The 24,987-nt window shown below is 43.3% G+C and overlaps 1 protein-coding gene across 1 annotated transcript in view; it reads left to right on the forward strand.

Annotated features, from left to right (window-relative positions):
* The first annotated feature begins 3,540 nt into the window (after positions 1-3,540).
* LOC132998833 (NACHT, LRR and PYD domains-containing protein 12-like) overlaps positions 3,541-24,987 on the forward strand; it is a 39,687-nt gene continuing 18,240 nt past the window's right edge. The window contains exons 1-12 of the mRNA XM_061068580.1: positions 3,541-3,590; positions 3,678-3,797; positions 5,407-6,820; positions 6,926-7,224; positions 11,294-11,467; positions 11,947-12,120; positions 12,497-12,673; positions 16,668-16,841; positions 17,614-17,787; positions 19,177-19,350; positions 20,193-20,366; positions 22,435-22,608. Of these exons, the coding sequence (XP_060924563.1) occupies positions 3,541-3,590; positions 3,678-3,797; positions 5,407-6,820; positions 6,926-7,224; positions 11,294-11,467; positions 11,947-12,120; positions 12,497-12,673; positions 16,668-16,841; positions 17,614-17,787; positions 19,177-19,350; positions 20,193-20,366; positions 22,435-22,608 (3,278 nt within the window). The remainder of the gene's footprint in view (positions 3,591-3,677; positions 3,798-5,406; positions 6,821-6,925; positions 7,225-11,293; positions 11,468-11,946; positions 12,121-12,496; positions 12,674-16,667; positions 16,842-17,613; positions 17,788-19,176; positions 19,351-20,192; positions 20,367-22,434; positions 22,609-24,987) is intronic.

Below are 24,987 nucleotides of genomic sequence, written 5' to 3' on the forward strand. Positions count from 1 at the left end.
GGCTCGCTTCTGGTGGCAGGTTGGTGTGGGGTTGGAGCTGCTTCACTGGGTATGATGATTGAGCCACGAGCCCGGCAACCGCGAGCACGGAGCCGGTAGACACCGCAAGCCGGCAGCCGCGAGCACGGAGCCGGTAGACACCGCGAGCCAGCAGCCGCGAGCACGGAACCGGAGGACACCGCGAGCACGAAGCCGGGAGCCGGGAGACACTGCGAGCCGGCAGCCGCAAGCCCGGGAACTTGTTGGTGTTTTTTCCAGGTACGAGGTTGGAGCTGCTTCGCTGTGTTGATGCTGAGGACTATGTGATTCTGTTTGACTGTGTGTCACTGCTGTGCTGGCTGTGACTTGTTGGACGTGTCTGTGTTTGTTTACACAGTGAGATTGGGTGCTGAGTGGTAAAGTAACTGTATAACTAGTCTCTGACGGTGTTTTTAAGAGCTTCTCTGTTCTCTCCTTGCATGTCTTCTCTCTCCTCTCTCTCTCTCCTCCTAAACCTACCTATACACACGTCCGATCTGTATTTATACAGTTCATGTCACATAGATAAATCTATACCTAGAGAGACTGAACGCATCTGGAAGCCATTCAGCCCAAGGCCAAAGCAGAGATAAAGAATTCTCTTTGTCTGAAAATTCCTTTGTGTTAATTCACGCGGCGACCGCCATTTTGCGCTCCGGCCACATGGTGTCATTAACATAGGCTCCATTTTGAATAACGCGAGTCAGACCACCATTTTGAGAGTTTATTATTGCCACGCCTCCTCTCTCTCCTCCCCTTTTGGCTCTAAACTCCAAAGCGGCTCCGCCATTTTGGTTTGTAGTCACCACCATTTTTAGAGTTATTCGGTGAATCATTATCGGCCGCCATCTTGGATGTGACCAGACCACGTCACCACGTGACTGCCTCATATCCACTCCCCCTTTCTCTCTCTCTCTCTCTCACACACACACACACAGACACACACACACACACACACATACATACACAGAGACACATTGACACAGACACACACACACAGACAGACAAACATAAACCATAGGTTTCACATGTGTTTCTGAATTGTGATAAGTGCTTTTGCTGCTGTTATCTTTGAAATATTGGAGTTTGTTAAAATGATGAATCATTAAATAACATTAACTTTATTTCACACACATACACACACACACACACACAGAGACACAGACACACACACACACACAGACAGACGTACATAGACCACAGGTTTTACATGTATGGTCTGAGTTGTGATAAGTGCTGCTGCTGTTGTTATCTTTGAAATATTGGAGTTTGTTAAAATGATGAATCATTAAATAACATTAACTTTATTTCCCCTTTTTAATAAATGCTTTTGTAATTAAAGTATCTGTAGTCTATGATTATTTGTGCATATATGTGTGAATACAGCTGGATTATGATAGCCTGTGCTCGAACTTAAACCCTTCATTGTTTATTAAATAATCATTAATAATAACTATTGAGATTATTAATTTAACATTTATCATATGAGACTGATATTTATAGTTTGACTCGTTGGTCCCTGTAACCAGGGTGGTGCCCCTCTACGATAAGTAATAATTACAGATTGTATCATTCTTAATTGATAATTTTATCATTTTCATTAATTATTTAACTATTCTTAATGGATAACCTTATCATTTCTAATTAATTATTTTACTATTCTTAAGTGATAGCCTTCTCATTTTTAATTATTTTTAAATAAAATAATTTTATTATTTTAATAATCATATTTCATGATTATTAATAATAAGCCAACGTCAAGTCTACTCCTATTGCACAACATTATCGTTGAAATATTGGAGTTTGTTAAAATTAAGAATCATTGAATAACATTAACTTTATTTTCCCTTTTTAATAAATCCTTTTCTAGTTAAAGTATCGGTATTCTGTGATTATTTGTGCACATGTATGTGAATGCAGCTGGATTATGATAGCCTGTGCTTGAACTTAAAACCCTTCATTGTTTATTATATAATCATTAATATTAAATATTGAGATTATTAATTTAACTTCTTGATCCTGGATCAGCAACAGGAGATGTGTCAGGGGTTTGTGGAAGGAGATGGAGCCAAGATGCAGAGGTTTAAACAAAAAGAGTGTTTAATATAAAAAGAGTCTTTAACTCAAAAAAACAAAACATAAACACTAACAGGTAAACAACTGGAGAGAACAAGAAAACAAGGAGGAAAACACAGGTGCCAACTCTGGTGAAACAAAGGAGCAGAAGCTGAGCAACAGGGCACACGGGGAACACAGAAGATCCAGACGGGAAAGCTGGACGAGACAGCGAGACAAGACAAACCTTATACGACAATGATGAGTTAAACTAGTAACGAATCGACAAAGGGGAACACAGAGGCTTACAAATAGACACAGGGAAGGTAGGTGCAACACATGAGGACTGGGAAAGACAATCACCAAGACAGGAAGTGACACACCCGAGAAGCTGAAACAACACACAAGGAAAGCGAGACTACAAAATAAAACAGGAAACATAAAACACAAAGGGACCGAAATCAACAAACTGTCACAAGATGCTCACAGTCAGGACTCAGTGTTAAAGTAAAGATCTGGATCAATGATCATTATGAACTAAATATCAATCTAATAAAAAATTTACGGTGAACGTGAACCAGTTCATTTTTATGTGTATGAACTGGACTTTGAACTGGTTGTTTTCAAGAGTGAACTGGTTCAACAGGGAGGAGGAGCCTGAGAACAGTGAAGTGTCAAACTCCATTTTCACCTGGATGAGCAGAAGGAAGAAAAGTGAGCAGGTGAGTGTGAATACAACTTTCTGAAAGTTTTACTGTCTAACTCTCACACCTGCTGTTAACATCGGTCAGCTGATCACATGACTCTAAATTTGTCAGTTTACACCTGGTGACAGACGTAGTTTCATGTGATCGGATCCCAGAGACAGATGTGAACAGCAGCTGTGGAACAAAGAGCCTTCAAAGGACTAATTAACAGAGTTAAGTCACAGTTTCACTTTTGATCTTTATCTCATCTGTTCATCAAGTGTTTAATAACAGAACGTGTTTCAGAATCATTAGTTTCAGTCACCTTAGCTGGTGTGTGTTTGTGTGAGGGGGTATGTGGGTGTGTGTGGGTGTGTGGGTGTCTGTGTATTTGTGTGTGTGTCCTTCCTTGGTATTTTTGGGTGTGTTTCTTGAACAGACTTGTTTGTCCTGATTCCTTTGAGCTCACAGTGTTTTTCCTCTCAGATTGAAGATGAGTGGTTATGACGAGGAAGAGGAGGACAGAGCAGAGTCTCCAGTGTTCAGCTGTGTGTCTCTGAAGAGTGACTGGTCCATGAATCATCCTCCACTCTTCAGTAATGAACCTAGACCCTCAAACACAGAGTAAGATACCTGCTACAAACATGTGAATCCTCAGAGAATGAAACAGTGAATGATGGGTTCTGAATAAAAACATGTTTGTGTTTGCAGAGGTCAGGACCACAGACTGAGAGCAGAGTCTCCAGGGTCCAGCTGTCTGTCTCTGAAGAGTGACTGGTCCATGAATCATCCTCCACTCTTCAGTAATGAACCTGGACCCTCAAACACAGAGTAAGATACCTGCTACAAACATGTGAATCCTTAGAGAATGAACCAGTGAATGATGTGTTCTGAATAAAAACATGAATGTGTTTGCAGAGGCCAGGACCACAGACTGAGCGCAGAGTCTCCAGAGTTCAGCTGTGTGTCTCTGAAGAGTGACTGGTCCATGAATCATCCTCCACTCTTCAGTAAGGGACCTGGACCCTCAAACACAGAGTAAGATACCTGCTACAAACATGTGAATCCTCAGAGAATGAAACAGTGAATGATGTGTTCTGAATAAAAACATGTTTGTGTTTGCAGAGGTCAGGACCACAGACTGAGAGCAGAGTCTCCAGTGTTCAGCTGTGTGTCTCTGAAGAGTGACTGGTCCATGAATCATCCTCCACTCTTCAGTAATGAACCTGGACCCTCAAACACAGAGTAAGATACCTGCTACAAACATGTGAATCCTCAGAGAATGAACCAGTGAATGATGTGTTCTGAATAAAAACATGTTTGTGTTTGCAGAGGTCAGGACCACAGACTGAGATCAGAGTCTCCAGGGTTCAGCTGTGTGTCTCTGAAGAGTGACATGTCCAAAGGATTTCCTCCATACTTCATCCATGAACTTAGACCCTCACACACAAGGTAAGAGACCTGCTACAAACATGTGAAGCTCCAAACTGAATCCTCAGAGAATGAACCAGTGAATGATGTGTTCTGAATAAAAACATGTTTGTGTTTGCAGAGGTCAGGTCCACAGACTGAGAGCAGAGTCTCCAGGGTCCAGCTGTCTGTCTCTGAAGAGTGACTGGTCCATGAATCATCCTCCACTCTTCAGTAATGAACCTGTACCCTCACACACAGAGTAAGAGACTGTTTCTACTGTGACCTTCTCTGAAGAGGATCTAGTTTCCTCTAGTGTTGCCCCTGCATTAGGACACAGCTTCATTGAAGTTGGTGACAAATCTCTCAGAGCCACTCAAAGAGCTCAGACCTCCAACAAGAACCAACATGCTCCTTATGAAACCACTTTGAAATCCACTAGAGACTCATTTTTATTTGGCTCTACACCAAATTCCAGAGACTCATAAACATCAGTCCTCTAAACCTGTCTGTGAAAGAGGACCCCCCCGCCCCAATCTGGTTCACAGACCAGAGCCTTCCACCAACTTTACTGGTAATCTGTTCAGTGGTGTTTTATAATCCCACTAACGAACAAACCAACCAACACACGAACATACTGTGTGAAAACAAAACCTCCTTGACAGAAGTAATGACAACCTGTGACTGTGACATGTGAGTTATCAGGAAATGTCTTCACAGGGAGAGGAAGAGGAGTCATGTTTCTGAGGAGGAGCAGTCGTCCTGCTGTGCTTCGTGTCAGGACGTCCTGAAGGATCCATTCTCCACCAGCTGTGGACACTGGTTCTGCAGACAGTGCATCACCTCACACTGGGACCAGTCTGGTTCATCAGGAGACTACTCATGTCCCCAGTGTGGACAAAGATCCAGAACAGGAGCTGGAGCTCAGACAGCCGGTCAGAGCAGCACTGTACATGTGTCTGCTGATGTCTTCACTTCTGACAACAGCACATGTGGTTTTATTTTGTTCCTTCATACAGCATCAACATTAAACATCCTTATAAAAGCACAAAGTTAAAAAACCTTTTATTTTCTGTAGTTTTTCTGTACCTGAAACAATCAGTAGATTCTCAGATTCTGTCTCTGACATTGTTTTTTGTCTTTCAGCAGATCGTGGTCTGCAGGAGGTTTTAGATGAACATAAGCTCAGTGTGAGGAGGAGATGTGAACATGTGACTGAAGGAGCTGATGAAACAGGAAGTAGAACCCTCCTCAACAGGATCTACACTGAGCTCTACATCACAGAGGGACAGAGTGAAGAGGTTAATACTCAACATGAGGTGAGGCAGCTTGAGAATGCTTCCAAGATGAAGATCCTCCACGACACTCCCATCAAGTGCCACGACATCTTTAAAGCCTTCACTGACCAGCAGAGCAGTATCAGAGTCGTCCTGACCAACGGCGTCGCTGGCGTTGGAAAAACCTTCTCGGTGCAGAAGTTCACTCTGGACTGGGCAGAGGGTTTAGAAAACCAAGATGTGGGTCTGCTGACTGTGCTTTCGTTCAGGGAGCTGAACCTGGTGAAGGACCAGCAGCACAGTCTCCTCACGCTGCTCCGTGTTTTCCATCCAGCGTTACAGAAGCTCACGGCAGAGACGCTCGCTGTCTGTAAACCTTTGTTCATCTTTGACGGCCTGGATGAAAGCAGACTTTCTCTGGACTTCAACCACAGGGAGCTTGTGTCTGAGGTCACACAGAGGTCATCAGTCAACGTGCTGCTGACAAACCTCATCCGGGGGAATCTGCTTCCCTCGGCTCTCGTCTGGATAACCTCCAGACCTGCGGCGACCAATCAGATCCCTCCTGCATGTGTTGACAGGGTCACAGAAGTACGAGGCTTCACTGACACCCAGAAGGAGGAGTACTTCAGGAGGAGATTCAGTGATGAAGAGCTGTGCAGCAGAATCATCTCACACATCAAGACGTCCAGGAGCCTCCACATCATGTGTCAAATCCCAGTCTTCTGCTGGATCATTGCTACAGTTCTGGAGCACATGTTGACCACAGACCAAGGAAGAGAGCTGCCCAAGACCCTGACTGACCTGTACTCACACTTCCTGCTGGTTCAGACAAAGAGGAAGAACAACAAGTATGGTGAGGGACATGAGACGACTCCACAGCAGCTGACAGAGGCTGACAGGGACGTTCTACTGAAGCTGGGGAGGCTGGCACTTAAACATCTGGAGGAAGGAAACATCATGTTCTACCAAGAAGACCTGGAGTGGTGTGGTCTTAATGTCACAGAGGCCTTGGTGTACTCAGGAGTTTGTACTGAGATCTTCAGAAGAGAGTGTGTGATCTTCCAGAAATCAGTCTACTGCTTTGTTCATCTGAGCGTTCAGGAGTTTCTGGCTGCAGTCTACATGTTCCACTGTTACACCAAGAGGAACACAGAAGAAGTCAACCTCTTCTTGGGAACATATGGGAACACACACAGTACCTTCTCCCTGGATGACATCCTGAAGAGAACCATGGAGAAATCCCTCTCCAGTAAAAATGGTCATCTGGACCTGTTTGTTCGCTTCCTTCACGGCCTCAGTCTGGAGTCCAACCAGAGAGTCTTAGAAGGTCTGCTGGGTCAGACAGGGAACAATCCAAAGATCATCCAGAGAGTCTTAGGAGGCCTGCTGCGTCGGACAGAGAACCATCCAAAGAAGATCAAGAGAGTCTTAGGAGACCTGCTGGGTCGGAAAGCAAACAATCCAAAGATCATCCAGAGAGTCATCAACAACCTGAAGGAGATGCAGAGTGATGACATTTCTCCTGACAGAAGCATCAACATCTTCCACTGTCTGACTGAGATGAACGACCACTCAGTTCATCAGCAGATGCAACAGTTCCTGACGTCAAAGGACAGATCGAAGGAGACACTCTCTGAGATCCACTGCTCAGCTCTGGCCTACATGCTGCAGATGTCAGAGGAGGTTCTGGATGAGTTGGACCTGGAGAAGTTCAACACATCAGACCAGGGTCGATGGAGACTGATCCCAGCTGTGAGGAACTGCAGGAAGGCTCGGTGAGTCCAGACATGATCAATAACATGTTCAATCAGTCGTTCTTCAAATACACTCAGTGTTAAATGATTCTCATTGTTTTGGGCTGCATGGTGTTGCAGTGGTCAACACTGTTAGTGCAGCCTTTCTGTGAGGAGGAGGTTCTCCTGGTGTCTGCAGGGTTATCTCCGGGTTCTCCAGCTTCCTCCACAAACCCAAAGACATGTAGACCGGAGTTCTGGACATTCGTTTTGGTATCTCACTATGGGACAAGCCCTCTGCGCTCACCCCCTGAGGCAATTTTATACTTACGTCTGTTACTAGAGGAGGGACCTCCTACTCTATATAAGACCGGATGTGTCAGGTCATCGCCTAGAGTCTTAAATCTCTTCTCGCTCTTAGAAGCATTATCTCAGACGGCAGGTGTAGCTAAAAGGCTAACAAAACTGTTCACAGAGCGAGCTAACCACTCGGTCGACGAGCGTTACCTTAACACTACATAGCTGGCTGGGGTTAGTAGATAGTCACCATACTAGCTACTCAGCCGCTTCCAAATTATCAGAAGAGATGGCAACCATGGACCCGGCTCCTGTCCTCACCGTGGGCAAGAGCAAGATGTGCACAACCTCGGTTGTGCATATGTGGAACCAAAATTGGGGGCAGATACCCACTCTGTATGTTCAGCATGCCACGGGCTGGAACACGCCCGAGAATCACTAATATCCCCGGACACCTGTGAGCACTGTGCACGCCTTTCCAATAAAACACGCCGACGCAGGGTAGCGCGCCAAGGTAGTCTGGCAGAGGTGGTTCCTGTGACTAGGATAACCGTCCCCAGGGCATAACATACAAAAACTTGGTGCTCCCGTTCGGTCTTTCATTAAGCCCACGGGTGTTTGTGAAATGCACCAAGGCAGCGGTGGCGCCCCTGAGGTAGGGGGGTTTGCGTATAGGGATAGACGACGGGCTCATAGCGTCGCCCCAGCAAACTCAGGCCCACACCAGTCAGCTCACATCGCATCTGGCGGCCCTGGGTTTTGCGATAAACTGGGAAAAGAGTAAACGTAACTGGGGAGTGGATTTGCTCTCCTGGGGCAGCCATCGCTACAAGGTTTGGAAACTCCACGGCAAGGTGATAACGCAGATATGGAAAAAATTGGCAGGGCTAAGGTTGATCTCTTCCCGTCAGAAGAAAATGCACAGTGCCTGATGCCCCGATGGGGGGGGATGCTTTAGCGCACGAGTGGCCACAGGTTCTACTGTACACTTTCCCTCCGTTAGAGCTCATCACACCTACTCTGGCCAGGGTGCGGTGGATGAGTCATGCCTTAATTCTTATAGCTCCCCGCTGGCTGGGAAAATAGCGGAGATCTACCAGCTGTTTTGCGCTCAGCCGTGGCCTCTGCCTCTACGGAGGGATCTCCTGTCACGGGCGCACAGAGAGATTTTTCACCCGCATCCAGAGCGCATGGCGCTATGGGCTTGGCCCGTGAGAGGCTGAATCTGACCACAGCTGGACTTCAACAGAGTGTCATCAAAACCATTCAGAGCGCCATGGCCCCTTCTACACGCATTGCCTAAAATGGCATATGGCGTGCGTTTGAGGATTGGTGCGCAAAAGCAGGTGTGGAGGCTTTTCAGAGCCCTACATCTGGCATTTTGACATTCCTACAGGAACTTTTGGACAAGGCTGGCGTTCTCCACGGTCAAAGTGTACTTAGTTGCTATTTCAGCATGTCACATAGGCTTTGGGGGCAAAAACGGAAGGACAGCATCCTCTCGTTTGCCAGTTCATGAAGGGCGCACGTTGGACGCGGCCAGTGTCAAGGAGCTTAACCCCACTGTGGGATTTAACTCTGGTGCTCGAAGCGCTATCTGGCGCACCTTTTGAGCCACTGCAGCAGGTAGAGCTTAAGATACTCTCGTTTAAAACGGCTCTCTTACTGGCGCTGACATCTGGAAAGCGCGTAAGCGACATTCATGCACTGTCAGTGAATCCGTCATGCATGCAGGATTTAAAGGTTTTTCTCAAACCAAATCCTGCGTTTGTGCCTAAGGTTTTTAACTTGCCATTAGCATATCGCCCTGTTGAACTGTCGGCGTTCCATCCTCCACCGTCCTCCACGCTGGAGCAGGGACGGCTGAATGCACTCTGCCCGGTGCGCGCATTGCGCACTTATGTGGACCGGACATCTGGCTACAGGAAATCAGAGCAGTGTCGGCGCTATGGGGGGGCATTCGCGGGCCACACCCCCCCGACAGCCTTACTGTGCCCCCCCAAGTCATGCCCTGTGTTGTATTAATTAATTATTTTTATTACAGTAAAAGTCAGACGTTTTCCTTAATAAATAGGCTATATAGGCTATTATTAAACGAAATCAAACAAAAATCATCTTAAAAGAAGTGTGTGTGTGTGTGTGATTGTTGATTGGTGTGTTTGAATTTATTATTACAATTGCGTCACGGTTGAGTTGACGGCTGTAGTCAGAGCGGAAGTTAGAGCGATAAGCATAAGCAACGAGGGTCAGGGACGTTAAAACACAAAATGATGCATTGACTGTGATCATATAGTTATTGATGCAATGGTGATAGTTGTACTGTAACATTACCTACTTAATTATTCGTAGGCTTGTCACTTGTGGTTTCGGCGATGCTCTGATGCGCTGGTTGCACAGTAGGCTACTCAGTGTGTGGTTTCGCCGATGCGTGTGTGTGTGAGAGAGAGAGAGAGAGAGAGAGAGAGAGAGAGAGAGAGAGAGAGAGAGAGACTGTCTTACGTGCACTCATGTTTTGAGATTGGAGGTTAGTGTGTTTTGTGTGTTGGTTTGCGGAAAATTCGTTTTATGTCACTGTCAATTGAATGGGAATTTATGCCCCTCCGCTTTGAGCCTATGCCCCCCCATTAGATTGGTTCTGACGCCGACTCTGAATCAGAGCATCTGTTTGTGTCTTGGGTAGGGGTGCAACGATTAGTCAACGTCGTCGACAAAAATCGATGACCAAAATAGTTAGAATTTACTCGTCGATGAATCGTTGGTTAAGTCATAGCGCGTGTTTCTCGTGCCACGCAGCGGAACTAAACTGATGGAAGTACCTGATGAGTGAGCCATCTCGCTCCCTTTCTAGCTCTGAAAGTTGCGCATGTGCAATAGTGACACAACATAGACCAATGCCATTGCAAGTCAAAAGAATGGGAGAATTTCACCCTTAACATAGCCCGAAACGTAGACTATGCAGCCTCACCTCTGTAAGATAGCCTTTTATCTAGCTTGCTATATAAACGGAGTTGTCTTGGCAACTCCCTCAATACCTGTGTGCAGGATTCTAGAATCCATTACAAAAATATGGTTTGAATTTAGATTTTTTGTAACTTTTTTTTTTACGAGTTTAAAATTGTAATGTTATCCTATTGCCTGACAATGTATTTTTTAATTATAATTATGCAGTCCGAAGAAGGCTAGTTTTGTTTGTTGATGTTTTTGTTGCTGATACTTTCCCTGTCCTTTTGTTTACAGAAAAAATGGATACTTGATTTTTAATTTATTTTTAGTATCAGCACTTAGCCTGTTCTCGGTTCACAGGAAAAAGGGAAACTTGGATTTAAATACATTTTTTTAATATTAGCAAAAACTTGATTTTCTTTGTTTTTGTATCAATAGTAGTCTAATATGAAGCAAAGTTTATTAAAATACATTTTTGAAAGAAGTATTGATCTTTATTGTCTTTATTTTCAGTCATCACATGTCGCGAACAACCTCAAGCTAAATTTAAAAGCTGATGGCTAAATAAGATCAATTGATAATTTGTGTGATTCATAATCTGATTAGTCAATTACCCGTTTCAATAATCGCAGTTGCAGCCCTACTTGAGAGATCGGGTTCAATAGGCCAGAAGCATGTTGTGTGACTTTGACCTTTGACCTTTGACCACCTGAATCTAATAAGTTCCTCTGTCAAAGGATTCTCTTGAGGAGTTTTTAACATGTTCCTCAGACAAAAAGGGGATTTACCAGGTTGAGAGTCACATGATCACATTTTGTATTAATGTTGTGTTTTCTGACTTTATTCTAACAGATATTTTCTTTAATTACAGACTCGGTGGTTGTGACCTCTCAGAGACTCACTGGGAAGTCATGGCCTCAGCTCTGAAGTCAGACCCCTCACATCTGACAGAACTGGATCTGAGTGACAACAACCTGAAGGATTCAGGAGTGAAGCTGCTGTGTTCTGGACTGGAGAGTCCAAACTGTCGACTGGAGACGCTGAGGTCCTTAAATCCTTGGTCACTTTTCCAACTTTCTTTCTTATTCGGTCATTATTTATTTAAATTGTCTCAGTTCTGCTCTGCTCACTGTCCCTGAGTCATCTGTCACTCACCTGCTCCTGATCACTAAGAAAGTGCAAGTAAATAACATGCGGACTGAGGCTGAGAACTTGTCCTCCCCTTTTTTTCAAAATAAGACACATTCTTATTAAAACACGTTTATAAGTATAGAAACAAACAGGAAGTGACTGTCAGGAGCCATCCGTTCTTTAAACAGTGTTTAATTACACAAACCTGCTCAGTGAACAACACACAGAGAAGAAGCTGATGAATGAAACAATGGTCCAACATGTCTGATCTGATATTTATCTTCAGGTCACAGCCTGGACTGAGGTCAGCAGCATGTTGGGAGTCTGTGTTGACATGATGACGATCCACAACAACAGGAGGACAGATTCAAATATTCATATTTCTTTATGCAGGTTGAAGAGCTGCAGTCTGAAAGAGATCAGCTGTTCTTCTCTGGCTTCAGCTCTGAGGTCAAACTCCTCTCATCTGAGAGAACTGGATCTGAGCTACAACAACCTGCTGGATTCAGGAGTGAAGGAGCTGTGTGGATTTCTACAGAGTCCAACCTGTCGACTGGAGACTCTGAGGTCAGTTCACTGGCTGACTTTTGTAGAATTCATATCTAAAATACAGCATTTATACCCAATTGATTTCATTTAATTATAATTTAACATAATTCCTCTTCATACATAACTTCCATTCATTAATTATTTTGTGAGATTTTAAATATTCAGCTACTTGTTAAAACACTGAGTTTAGTTCTGGATTTCCTAAACTGATCTGCAGGACAGAGACCGGGTCCAAATAATATATTTTTACTGAATCAGGACTCTTTTTTAGTTCAACATGTCTGATTTCATATTTATCTTCCATGTTATGAGTCTGTGCTGAGATGAATATTTGTATATTATTTTCACAAATGAGCTTTGTTTAAGTTACAGTTAAGTTTTATCCTTTATTTAGATTGGAGGACTGCAGTCTGTCAGAGATCAGCTGTTCTTCTCTGGCTTCAGCTCTGAGGTCAAACCCCTCTCATCTGAGAGAACTGGATCTGAGAGGAAACTACAACCTGCAGGACTCAGCAATGAAGGAGCTGTGTGGTTTTCTACAGAGTCCAACCTGTCGACTGGAGACTCTGAGGTCAGACATCATGTTTTATTGTGAAAGATTCAGTGTGGTGACATCTAGTGGCCCAGTGTCATGTTGCAGCTGAACACCCCTCGACCCACCCTCCCCTTTCCAAACGTGAAAGAGAACCTGTGGTAGCTTCAGTTATCATTGAAAATCAAAAGGTTTAGTTTGTCCAGTCTGGGCTACTTTAAAAAAACATGGCTGCCTCTCTAGAGAGGACCCACTCCTGATGTAAATATAATGTAGTGTTGTGCAATAGGAGTAGACTTGACGTTGGCTAATTATTAATAATCATGAAATATGATTATAAAAATAATAAAAGATTATTTATTAAAAATAATTAAAAAAATGATAAGGCCATAACTTATCGTAGAGGGGCACCACCCTGGTAACAGGGACCAACGATATCAAGCTATAAATATCAGTCTCATAATGATAAATGTCAAATTAATAATGTCAATATTTTAATATTAACGATTACTTAATAAACAGTGAAGGCTTCTAAGTTCGAGCACAGGCAATCATAATCCAGCTGTATTCACATACATATGCACAAATAATCACAGACTACAGATACTTTAATTACAAAAGCATTTATTAAAAAGGGGAAATAAAGTTATAATGTTATTCAATGATTCATCATTTTAACAAGCTCCGATATTTCAAAGATAAACACAGCAGCAGCACTTATCACAATTCAGAAAATACATGTATCCTGCGGTCTACCTATGTATGTCTGTCTTGGTGTGGGTGTGTCTGTGTCAAAGTGTCTCTCTGTGTGTGTGTGTCTATGTGTGTGCATGTAAAATAAGGTTAGTGTTATTTAATGATTCATCATCTTAACAAACTCCCATATTTCAAAGATCACAACAGCAGCAGCATTTATCACAATTTAGAAAACACATGTATTCATCTATGTGTATCTGTGTGTGTGTGTGTCTGTCTGTGTCTATCAAAGTGTGTGTGTGTGTGTGTGTGTGTGTGTGTGTGTGTGTGTGTGTGTGAGAGAGAGAGAGAGAGAAAGAAGGGGGCGTGGCGATGACGCAGTCACGTAGTGACGTCACATCTAAGATGGAGGCCGACAATGTTAGGCTTAAAACTACAAAACAAAATGGCGGGTTTGTTATGAATTTAGAGCCAGAATTGAGGGCGGGTCTAGAGATGCATAATCTCCAATGGCCGCCGGACCACGTGTAAGACACAAGGAGGAGGCAGAACAAAGTTCAGTTTTGGCTTCAAAATGGCGATGAGATGCGTTCAGGCCCTTTAAATATAGATTTAACTATGTTACATGAACTGTATTCTAAATACAGATCGGAACGGGTGTATAGGTCGGTTTAGAAAGAGAGAGAGAGAAGGCATGCAAGGAGAGTTCAAAGAACCTCTTAAAAACACGCCTGAGATGAGTTAACAGTGGTTCACCCCTTAGCCCTCAAGCGAACGTTGTGGGCCGAGGTTCTGATCGGTGAAATCACTGCAGACTCACACAGACTTTAACAGTGCGGGCTGAGGCGCTTCTCGCGGCCCTATTCACTGTAACAAAAAACATTGCCATCAAACCGGAAACCGGAAGTAGCGGCTCGGAGTAGTGGCCGGCTAAAACAATGGAGAAACACGGAGGTTCCACAAACAAAATACATTCAAGTATCAAAACAATACGTTACGTATTAAAACTAACATCTGCCCAGACAAAATATCTTCTTACTGTAAAACCCTCGCGGTGTGCGTGCGCGTCTGCGCGAATGTTCCGGGAGCTCAGTGAATCACGTGGTCTCTCGAGCGGGGCTCCGGAGCTCAGCCGCTGGACCGGACAAGGAGCGGATTTTCTCGTGCTCCGTGACGGGATGAACGTCGTCCTTCTTCTTCAGGGATGTGGAGCTCGTGCTCCTCAGCGGAATGAATCTCGCGCTTCTGCAGGGGACGGCTGGTTTGAAGCCGTTTGTAGATCGTTGGAAAAACAAAAGTAAAGTCCGTGGGGAAAATGAAACAGTCTGAGATCGTCCAGCGAGCAATTTCCTGTTTGGTCTTTCCAAGTTAAAACAGGAAAAGTCCTTTTCAAAATAAAAACGTCGACTAAGATAAAAGAATAAATGAATGAATTGAATTGAAACAAACATCTTATTGCCTCCTTAAGCAACGGGAACCTCTGGTCAGACCCGGAGGGCCTGGTGGGGACCTCTGTGCTGGAGTGAAAAAGAGCAGTTAAGAGAAAAGTAGTTCCCTCCTTAAGTTTGCTGGAACCTCTGGTTAGACCCGAAAGGGCCTGGTGGGAACGTCAGCATCGGAGGAAAGAGAGTGATTTCTGTGAGTTCAGCATTCTTGTACCCCTGAGAGGAGGCCGGCCTCCTTGGAGGAGGGGTCAGGGGTCAGTGTGGCCTTCGGCCAATAGAAAGGTCAGAAGTCAAGTATCAGGGAGCGGTTTACAGTGGGGGACCCAGGAAGTGATCTGCTGCCACATGGAGATAAGAGCTCCATGCTGGATTTTTATCTGAGGGGTTACCCGAGCCTGGCCTAAGGTTTTATGACCATTGTTAAAAACTCAGATCACTGGGAGTCTTCCCCAACAGTAGTTAAATATAAATGTCTCATTTTAGGGTAAAGAAAACAACAATTCGTCTCCAACCAGTTCAGAACGCAGCAGCTTCTCACTGGTATTAAACGGCAACATCACATCTCCCTGATCCTTGCTTCTCTCCATTGGCTCCCTGTCTGTTTTAGAATTGATTTTAAGATTTAACTTATCACTTTTAAAGCATCTGGCACCAAACTGTGACCGTGCTTTTACCATCATCATTTTACCATTCTTTTAAATCACTTCTTAAACCCATTTTTGTAGACTTGCTTCAAGATTCAAGATTCAAGATTTTTTATGATCAAATGCACAACAATAACATAAAGCAGTTGCTGGCAATGAAATGCTTGAGTCACAGGCTCTCTTCTAGCAATGCTCAATAATTACAACCAAAAATATAAAATAGAAATAGAATAAAATAGAATATCAAAAATTTTAAATAGAAAATAAAATGTATATATCTTAAAATATATATGTAAAGCTCAAGAGAAAAATAGAACAACAATAGTTAAATTGTGTGCAGTAGTGCAAATATGCCCTGGTGCTGTTGCAAATATGTAAATATGCCACGGTACTGGTTTGGTGCAGTTATTGCAATTCAGAGGAGTTTAAAAGACTTATGGCCTGGGGGATGCAACTGTCTTTGAGCCTGGCGGTGCGGGCCCGCAGGTTGCGGTGCCGTCGGCCTGACGGAGTCTGTGTGACGGTTCCAGGTCAGGTCATCACTGATGTGGACGCCGAGGAACTTGAAGCTGCTGACTCGCTCCACCGTGGTCCTGTTGATGGAGAGGGGGACGTATTCTTCTCCTTGTCTCTTCCTGTAGTCCACGATCAGCTCCTTAGTTTTGCTGACGTTGAGATGGAGGTTGTTGTCCTGGCACCAAGATGTCAGGGCTCTGACCTCCTCTCTGTAGGCCTTCTCACCGTTGCCGGTGATCAGGCCTAAAACAGTGGTGTCGTCAGAAAATTTAACTATGGTGTTCGAGCTGTGGGTGGCCACACAGTCATGCGTGAACAGGGAGTACAGGAGAGGACTAAGCACGCAGCCCTGGGGGGCACAGGTGTTGAGAGTCAGGGTGGATGATGTGGTGCTGCCGATCCGCACCGCCTGTGGTCTTCCCGTCAGAAAGTTCAGTATCCACTCACGGAGGGGGATGTTGAGCCCAAGGTCTCTGAGCTTGGTGACGAGCTTCAGGGGCACGATGATGTTGAATGCTGAACTGCTGAACTTTTATGTGATGTTGTGTTTTTACTGTGGTTTTATCATGTTCACCTTTAATTACATGTTAATTTATCTCTATTTACATGTGAATGCTTTTATATGTTCAAATTTATCAATTATTTGGATTGCTTTGCTGTCAAAGCACTTTGTAAACTCTGTTTTAAAAAAGTACTGTATCAATAAAGTTTATTATTTTATTATTTATTCAGTTTGGAGAGCTGCATTCTGTCAGAGATCAGCTGTTCTTCTCTGGCTTCAGCTCTGAGGTCGAACCCCTCTCATCTGAGAGAACTTGATTTGAGCTACAACGAACTGCTGGACTCAGGAATGAAGGAGCTGTGTGGTTTTCTACAGAGTTCAACCTGTCGACTGGAGACTCTGAGGTCAGTTCACTGACTGATTTTTGAAGATGTCATATCTATAAAACAGCATTTATAAACAATATATCTCATTTAATTCTAATTTAACATGTTTCCTCTTCATACATAACTTGAATCTGTTCATTAATTAATCTGTGACATTTAAATATTCAGCTACTTGTTAAAACACATCTGAGTTTAGATCTGGATTTCCTAAACTGATCTGCAGGACAGAGACCGGGTGCAAATAATATATTTTTACTGAATCAGGACTCGTTTTTTGTCCAAAATGTCTAATTTCATATTTATCTTCCATTTTATGAGTCTGTGCTGTCATGAATATTCGTTTGTTATTGTAACACATGAGCCTAGTTTAATTAACAGGTAAGTTTTATCCTTTATCCAGGTTGGATCACTGCAGTCTGTCAGAGATCAGCTGTTCTTCTCTGGCTTCAGCTCTGAGGTCAAACCCCTCTCATTTGAGAGAAGTAGATCTGAGTAACAACGACCTTCAGGAATCAGGAGTGAAGGATCTGTGTGGTTTTCAACAGAATCCAACCTGTCAACTGGCGACTCTGAGGTCAGACATCATGTTTTTTTGTTCAGTGTGGTGATATATACTGGTGAAGTGTCATGTTGCAGTTGTGATAGAAACTTTATATCTATTGACATTTTACTGCTTTTATGTGTTTAAGTCTTTATTTAATTTTCTTGCTCTGCTGTCAAAGCACTTTGTAAACTCAATTTATAAAAAGCACTATATCGATAAAGTTTATTATTATTATTATTTATTCAGGTTGTGGGGCTGCAGTCTGTCAAAGATCAGCTGTTCTTCTCTGGCCTCAGCTCTGAGGTCAAACCCCTCTCATCTTAGAGAACTGGATCTGAGCTACAACAACCTGCCAGACTCAGGAGTGAAGGAGCTGTGTGGTTTTCTAAAATGTCCAACCTGTCGACTGGAGACTCTGAGGTCAGACATCATGTTTGATTGTTAGAGGTTCAGTGTGTCGAATTAAGTGACATCTAGTGGTGAAGTGTCATGTTGCAGCTGAACACCCCTCATCTCAACCCCCCCCCCCTTTCCAAACATGAAAGTTAACCTGTGGTAGTTTCAGTTGTCATAGAAACTCAAAAGGTTTAGTTTGTCCAGTCTGGGCTACTGTAAAAAACATGGCTGCCTCTGTAGAGAGGACCCAATCCTGATGTGAATATAAAGTATGTAAATATAGTATAGTTACATATAAATGTCTCATTTTAGGTTTAAGACAACAGCAATTAGTTTCTAACCAGTTCAGCACTATATCAAGAAGTTTTTTATTATTATTTATTCAGGTGGGAGGACTGCAGTCTGTCAGAGATCAGCTGTTCTTCTCTGGCTTCAGCTCTGAGGTCAAACCCCTCTCATTTGAGAGAACTGGATCTGAGTAACAACTACCTGCTGTCCTCAGTAGTGAAGAAGCTGTGTGGTTTTCTACAGAGTCCAACTTGTCGACTTGCGACTCTAAGGTCAGACATCATGTTTTATTGTTAAAGGATTAGTGTGGGGACATCTAGTGGTGAAGTGTCATATTGCAGTTGAACACCCCTCACCTCATCCTCCCTATCCAAACATGAAAGAGAACCTGTGGTAGCTTCAGTTGTCATTGAAAATAAAAAGGTTTAGTTTGTCCAGTCTGGGCTACTGTAAAAAACATGGCTGCCTCTATAGAGAGGACCCGATCCTGATGTGAATATAAAGTATGTAAATATAAAGTATTTAAAGGTAAGTGTCTAATTATTTAGCAAAGAAAACAACAATTAGTTTCCAACCAGTTCAGAACACAGCAGCTTCTCACTGGTATTAAACGGCAACATCACATCTCCCTGATCCTCGCTTCTCTCCATTGGCTCCCTGTCTGTTTTAGAATTGATTTTAAGATGTTACTGATCACTTTTAAAGCATCTGGCCCAGAACTACATCACAAAATTATTGAGCCTGTATGTTCCTGCACGCAGCCTTAGATCCTCAGGTGGATCCTGCTGTTCCAAAGTCCAGGTTGAAAACTAAACCCTGACCAAGCTTTTACCATCAGGACCCCTCGGCTTTGGAACGGCCCCCTGAGGAGATAAGGCAGAGTCAGTGACTTCTTTTAAATCACTTCTTAAAACCTATTTTTATAGACTTTCTTTAATGTGATGTTGTGTTTTTATCATTTTCACCTTTTATTTACTTGTTCATTTATATATCTATTGTAATTTTACTGCTTTTATGGGTTCAGGTTTTTATTTACTTGTCTTGCTTTGCTGTCAAAGCCCTTTGTAAACTCTGTTTAAAAAAATACTATGTCAATAAAGTTTAGTATTATTATTATTTATTCAGGTTGTGGGGCTGCAGACTGTCAGAGATCAGCTGTTCTTCTCTGGCTTCAGCTCTGAGGTCAAACCCCTCTCATCTGAGAGAACTGGATTTGAGCTACAACAACCTGACGGACTCAGGAGTGAAGGCGCTGTGTGGTTTTCTAAAGAGTCCAACCTGTCAACTAGAGATTCTTAGGTCAGACATCATGTTTTATTGTTGAAGGTTCCGTGTGGTGACATCTAGTGGCATGTTTCAGCTGAACACCCCTCAACTCACCCCCCTTTCCAAACGTGAAAGATAACCTGTGGTAGCTTCAGTTGTCATAGAAACTCAAAAGGTTTAGTTTGATGAGTCTGGGCGACTCTAAAAAAAGGCAGCTCTGTAGAGAGGACCCGTTCCTAATGTTAATATAAAGTATGTAAATGTAGTTAAATATTAATGTCTCATTTTTGGGTAAAGAAAATAACAATTAGTTTCCAACCAGTTCAGAACGCAGCAGCTTCTCACTGTTATCAAACAGCAACATCACATCTCCCTGATCCTCGCTTCTCTCCATTGGCTCTCTGTCCGTTTTAGAATTGATTTTAGGATTTTGCTGATCACTTTTAAAGCATCTGGCCCCAAACTATATCACATAATTATTGATCCTGTATGTTCCTGCATGCAGCCTTAGATCCTCAGGTGGATCCTGCTGTTCCAAAGTCCAGGTTGAAAACTAAACGGTGACCGTGCTTTTACCATCAGGGCCCCTCGGCTTTACAACGGCCCCCTGAGGAGATAAGACAGAGTCAATAACTTTTTTTAAATCACTTCTTAAAACCCATTTTTATAGACTTGCTTTTATGTGATGTTTAGTTTTTACTATGTTTTTTTCATTTACACATTTTATTACTTGTTTATTTATCCCTATTGTCACGTGACTGCTGTAATGGGTTCAAGTTTTTATTTTATTTTCTTGATTTGCTGTCAAAGCACTTGGTAAACTCTGTTTTAAAAAAGTACTGTATCAATTAAGTTTATTATTATTATTTATTCAGGTGGGAGGACTGCACGCTGTCAGAGATCAGCTGTTCTTCTCTGGCTTCAGCCCTGAGGTCAAACCCCTCTCATCTGAGAGAACTGGATCTGACTCTAAATGACCTGCAGGACTCAGGAGTAAAGGAGCTGTGTGGTTTTCTACAGAGTCCAACCTGTCGACTGGAGACTCTGAGGTCAGACATCATGTTTTATTATTAAAGGTTCAGTGTGTTGACATCTAGTGGTGAAGTGTCAGGTTGCAGCTGAACACCCCTCTCCCCACCCTAACTCCAGTGTTGTGCAAGTTCACACCTCTCATGAACTAGTTCAAAGTTCAGTTCATACAAGTAAACATGAATAGTTCAAGTTCATAGTTCACCATTTAAATTCTGAACTAGTTCATAGTTCAGTTCATTTCATAGTTTTAAGGTGGAAAGTGAGAATGAAAGACTTAACTTATTTTTTAAAGAAAACTTTATCCATCACTACCCCTTGCCTTTACTGTTGGAATCTTTATCAGACAGTGTGTAAAAATCCCTCAGATAATAATAAGTTGCATCGGATGTAGTCGCTGAGTCTGCGTCTCTGCCTTCACTTGTCATTTGTATATGAGACCGAGAGCTGTTGTCTCGTGTTGCAGGTATGGCCTGCCCCTCTAAGGAAAGTGTGTAGTGTGTGACGTAGTGCACTTGGGTATTATGGGAAAATACACTAAAAGTGTGTGTATAATGCGAAGTGAACGACCACCTAGAGGTGATGAGAGTGTTGCTCCTGCCGTATATCTGAGTAATAAAGTGGCCGCATTCCAAGTAAGGAAGCGTCTCCTCCTCCTTATTCACGGAGCGGTCCGGACGGCTGGCTACCGGCCAGACAGCGAGCCAAGATAACCCGTGAGCTGAGCTCCCACTACGGCTCGGAGCTGAGACACTGGCCAGAGAAGAAGGCACTTGGAATACGTTGCTGGTTTGGTCTACGTGTGTGTGCGATAAATCATTGGTAACGTAGTGCGAAGTCGAGTTAACTGGTTTAGGTTAGGCTACATCGCGGACATTTTACGGGCACTGAGCAAAGACATGGTGCAAGCATTCGATTTAGACACGACTCACCTCAGGAGAAAGTATTGAAATGTCCTGAGGGTCAGTGAACAGGTAGGGGTGGGGCACATGACAGTTCTAGGCCAATGGCTGTAGGGTTTTGTGGGATGGCAGGCTCTCATTGGCTGATGAGTTGGCGTGTCAAGGGAGAATGAGGAAGGGGAGTGAAGAATATTGTGGTGGATGTTAGGAGTGTCGGAGTGTGTAGTGTTTGTTGGACTTCAATAGAGTTACACATAAAGAGAGAAGTTTCCTGTCGTCTAAAAGCCAGGACGCTACAATATGAACATGTTCACCAATCAAATTCATTATTTGTCATTAGATTGCGTTCAGTTAATCGTTCTCATAAAAATGAACGTGTTCAATGAACGCGTTCTTTTGAAGTCGTTCATGCACAACCCTGCCCTCCTCTTTCAAACATGAAAGTTAACCTGTGGTAGCTTCAGTTGTCTTAGAAACTCAAAAGGTTTAGTCTGTCCAGTCTGGGCTAATGTACAAAAGCATGGCTGCCTCTGTAGAGGGGACCCGCTCCTGATGTAAATATAAAGTACATAAATATAATGTAGTTAAATATAAATGTCTCTTTTTAGGGTAAAGAAAACAACAGTTAGTTTCCAACCAGTTCAGAACGCAGCAGCTTCTCACTGGTATTAAACGGCAACATCACATCTCCCTGATCCTCGCTTCTCTCCATTGGCTCCCTGTCCGTTTCAGAATTGACTTTAAGATTTTACTGATCACTTTTAAAGCATCTGACCTCGACTACATCACAGAATTATTGAGCCCGTATGTTCCTGCACGCAGCCTTAGATCCTCAGGTTGATCCTGCTGTTCCAAAGTCCAGGTTGAAAACTAAACCGTGACTGTGATTTTACCATCAGGGCCCCTCGGCTTTGGAACGGCCCCCTTAGGAGATAATACAGAGTTCTTTTAAATCACTTCTTAAAACCCATTTTTATAGACTTGCTTTTATGTGATGTTTAGTTTTTACTATGTTTTTATGATTTTCACATTTTATCACTTGTTCATTTATCCCTATTGTCACGTCACTGCTGTTATGGGTTCAAGTTTTTATTTTATTTTCTTGCTTTGCTGTCAAATCACTTTGTTAACTCTGTTTTTAAAATTACTCTATCAATAAAGTTTATTATTGTTATTAATTATCCAGGTTTGGGGGCTGCAGTCATTCAGAGATCAGCTGTTCTTCTCTGGCTTCAGCTCTGAGGTCAAACCCCTCTCATCTGAGAGAACTGGATCTGAGCTACAACGACCTGCAGGACTCAGGAGTGAAGAAGCTGTGTGGTTTTCTACAGAGTCCAACCTGTCGACTGGAGACTCTGAGGTCAGCTCACTGACTGACTTTTGTAGATCTCATACCTATAATACAGCATTTATACCCAATTTATCTAATTTAATTATAATTTAACGTAATTCCGATTTCATATTTATCTTCAATGTAATGAGTCTGTGCTGACATCAATATTTGTATGATATTTTCACAAATGAACTCAGTATAATGAATGCAGTAAAGTTTGCTTCTTTATTCAGGTTGTGGAGCTGCAGACTGTCAGAGATCAGCTGTTCTTCTCTGGCTTCAGCTCTGAGGTCAAACCCCTCTCATCTGAGAGAACTGGATCTGAGTAACAACGACCTTCAGGACTCAGGAGTGAAGGAGCTGCTTGATCTAGAGCAGAGTTCAACCTGTCGCCTGGAGACTTTGAGGTCAGTAGATGGTCTGTGCTGCCAAGCAGGATTTGTGGGTATCTCGTTAATTCAGGTTTAGTGTCCTCAGAGTCAGTGTGTATCCTCAGAGTCACTGTGTGTCAAACTAAAGCTCATTATTTAGGCCACATCCTGTGATTCAAACGTTTCTTATCTAGAATCTTCTTCTCTTCCACTGGTCTTGTAAGTAAACAACAGATTCAGATCTCGTGGCCCCGAGGTATTTATCTCGTTCACACACAAAATGCCACCAGGGGGCGCTGTAACTTACACATTGACATAATCACAGATGTTTTACCAGCTGTTCTTCCTGCATTTAGCAGCTGTAACTGAGTTTCCTTTATTCTGGAGCATGTGTTTTTTCTCTTTTGAATTTTATTATAGAATAGTTTGATCCTGGTTGTGAAATATGAGGCTCTGCTGTCAGTCAAACTGTCCATGTCTGTGATTGGTCATACTCAGTTAACCCCGCCCCTTTTATGTGCACGTGCTCACACAGTGAAACATGTCTTCACCTGTAACAGCAGTAAATCCACCTCTCAGGTGTCCACTCTGCACTTTGACATGCAGAGGACACACACTGAGCTCTTAGCGTGTTCATTCCAACACGTGAACATGAAGCAGAGAGGAAGCTGCTCCACCTCTGAACAGGACTGAAGTCCCTGCTGCTCTTTCTACTGGATGAGCTGCATCACTGACTCACAGCTGAAGAAGTGAGTCTCTGGAAACACTGATGTCTTTTACTCTCAACAGATGGAGGAGGTGGGACTGATCTTTGTGTAGGTGAGTGTGAAGAGGACAGTGTGTGTGGACTTGAGGCTGAGCTGTGTCCTGAGGATCCAGAGGCTGAAGCAGCAGCAGCTTGTGTGTAGAGCGGCTCTGACTGGGCCTTGTTGCTGGGAGGCAGAGTGGAGACAGAGCTCCAGAGGAATCAGAGGAGGTGAGCTGCTCTGAGATCAGCTGTCACACAGTGTCCAGTCCACCGTCCTCCCTGTGTGTTCCTGTGGATGTGACACAGCATCATCAGCGGATCTGCTGCTGCTCTGTCCTTTGACTCAGTGTCTGCAGACACACTCACACACGCTCCTTCACCTCCTCCACTCTTATATTCACTCACATAATCTGAGCACAAACACACTCAGCAGATTATTTCTGTTCACGACAACATAACTGCAGATCAACACTTTTCTAAATTTGTATTGAGTGAATTCGCAGAATCTTTTTCGACATCTTCCCTCTGTTCACAATCATTACCGCTTGTCCTCTTGAGAGCAGCAGGGGGAGCTGGAGCCGATCCCAGCTGACATTGGGTGGGAGGTGTGGTGTGCCTTGGACGGGTCACCAGTCCGTCACATGGCCGACAAACAACATTTCACACTCACATTACTACACTCTCGATGTAGAGCCTCCAATTTACCCAAACCCTAATCTGCATGTGTTTGTGAGATGAAGCCGGAGCACCTGGAGAAAACACGGGGAGAACATGCAGACTCCACACAGGAAGACCCCATCTGAACCGGGATTCAAACCAGCAACCTTCTGGCTGTGAGGTGACAGTGCCAACCACCGCGCAGCCCCAAAGTCTTGCCCCTCGCTACAGATTGTGTTTATTCACATGAAGAATGTGTTTATTGAAATGACACAACACCAACAGAATATATAAACCTTCTGTAAAGAGTCACATATAGTGTATTTGACTTTGCCTTTATTATTTTCCATCTTTGTCCCTCAGTATGTCTCCATGTGTGTAGAACCACATTCTGTGTATATGTTTGTTTTATGATCTTAAAGTTCCTGGATTCATGTCACAAATTGATTTAGTTCAACACAAAGTTAAACACATTTTAATCACTTTGAGTTCAAAATCTGAGTTTTGTCTAAGACACAAAAGATCAAAACTCTGGACTTAAAAATGGGACGTTTTCATTTCTGCATCAGGTGCAGAGCGGTGGTGGCTTTTCTACTTTTGACCCACAGATGGCGCTGTAGTATAGCAGCG

This window comes from Limanda limanda, chromosome 3 (genome assembly GCF_963576545.1).
Source record: "Limanda limanda chromosome 3, fLimLim1.1, whole genome shotgun sequence".
Taxonomy (NCBI): Eukaryota; Metazoa; Chordata; class Actinopteri; order Pleuronectiformes; family Pleuronectidae; genus Limanda; species Limanda limanda.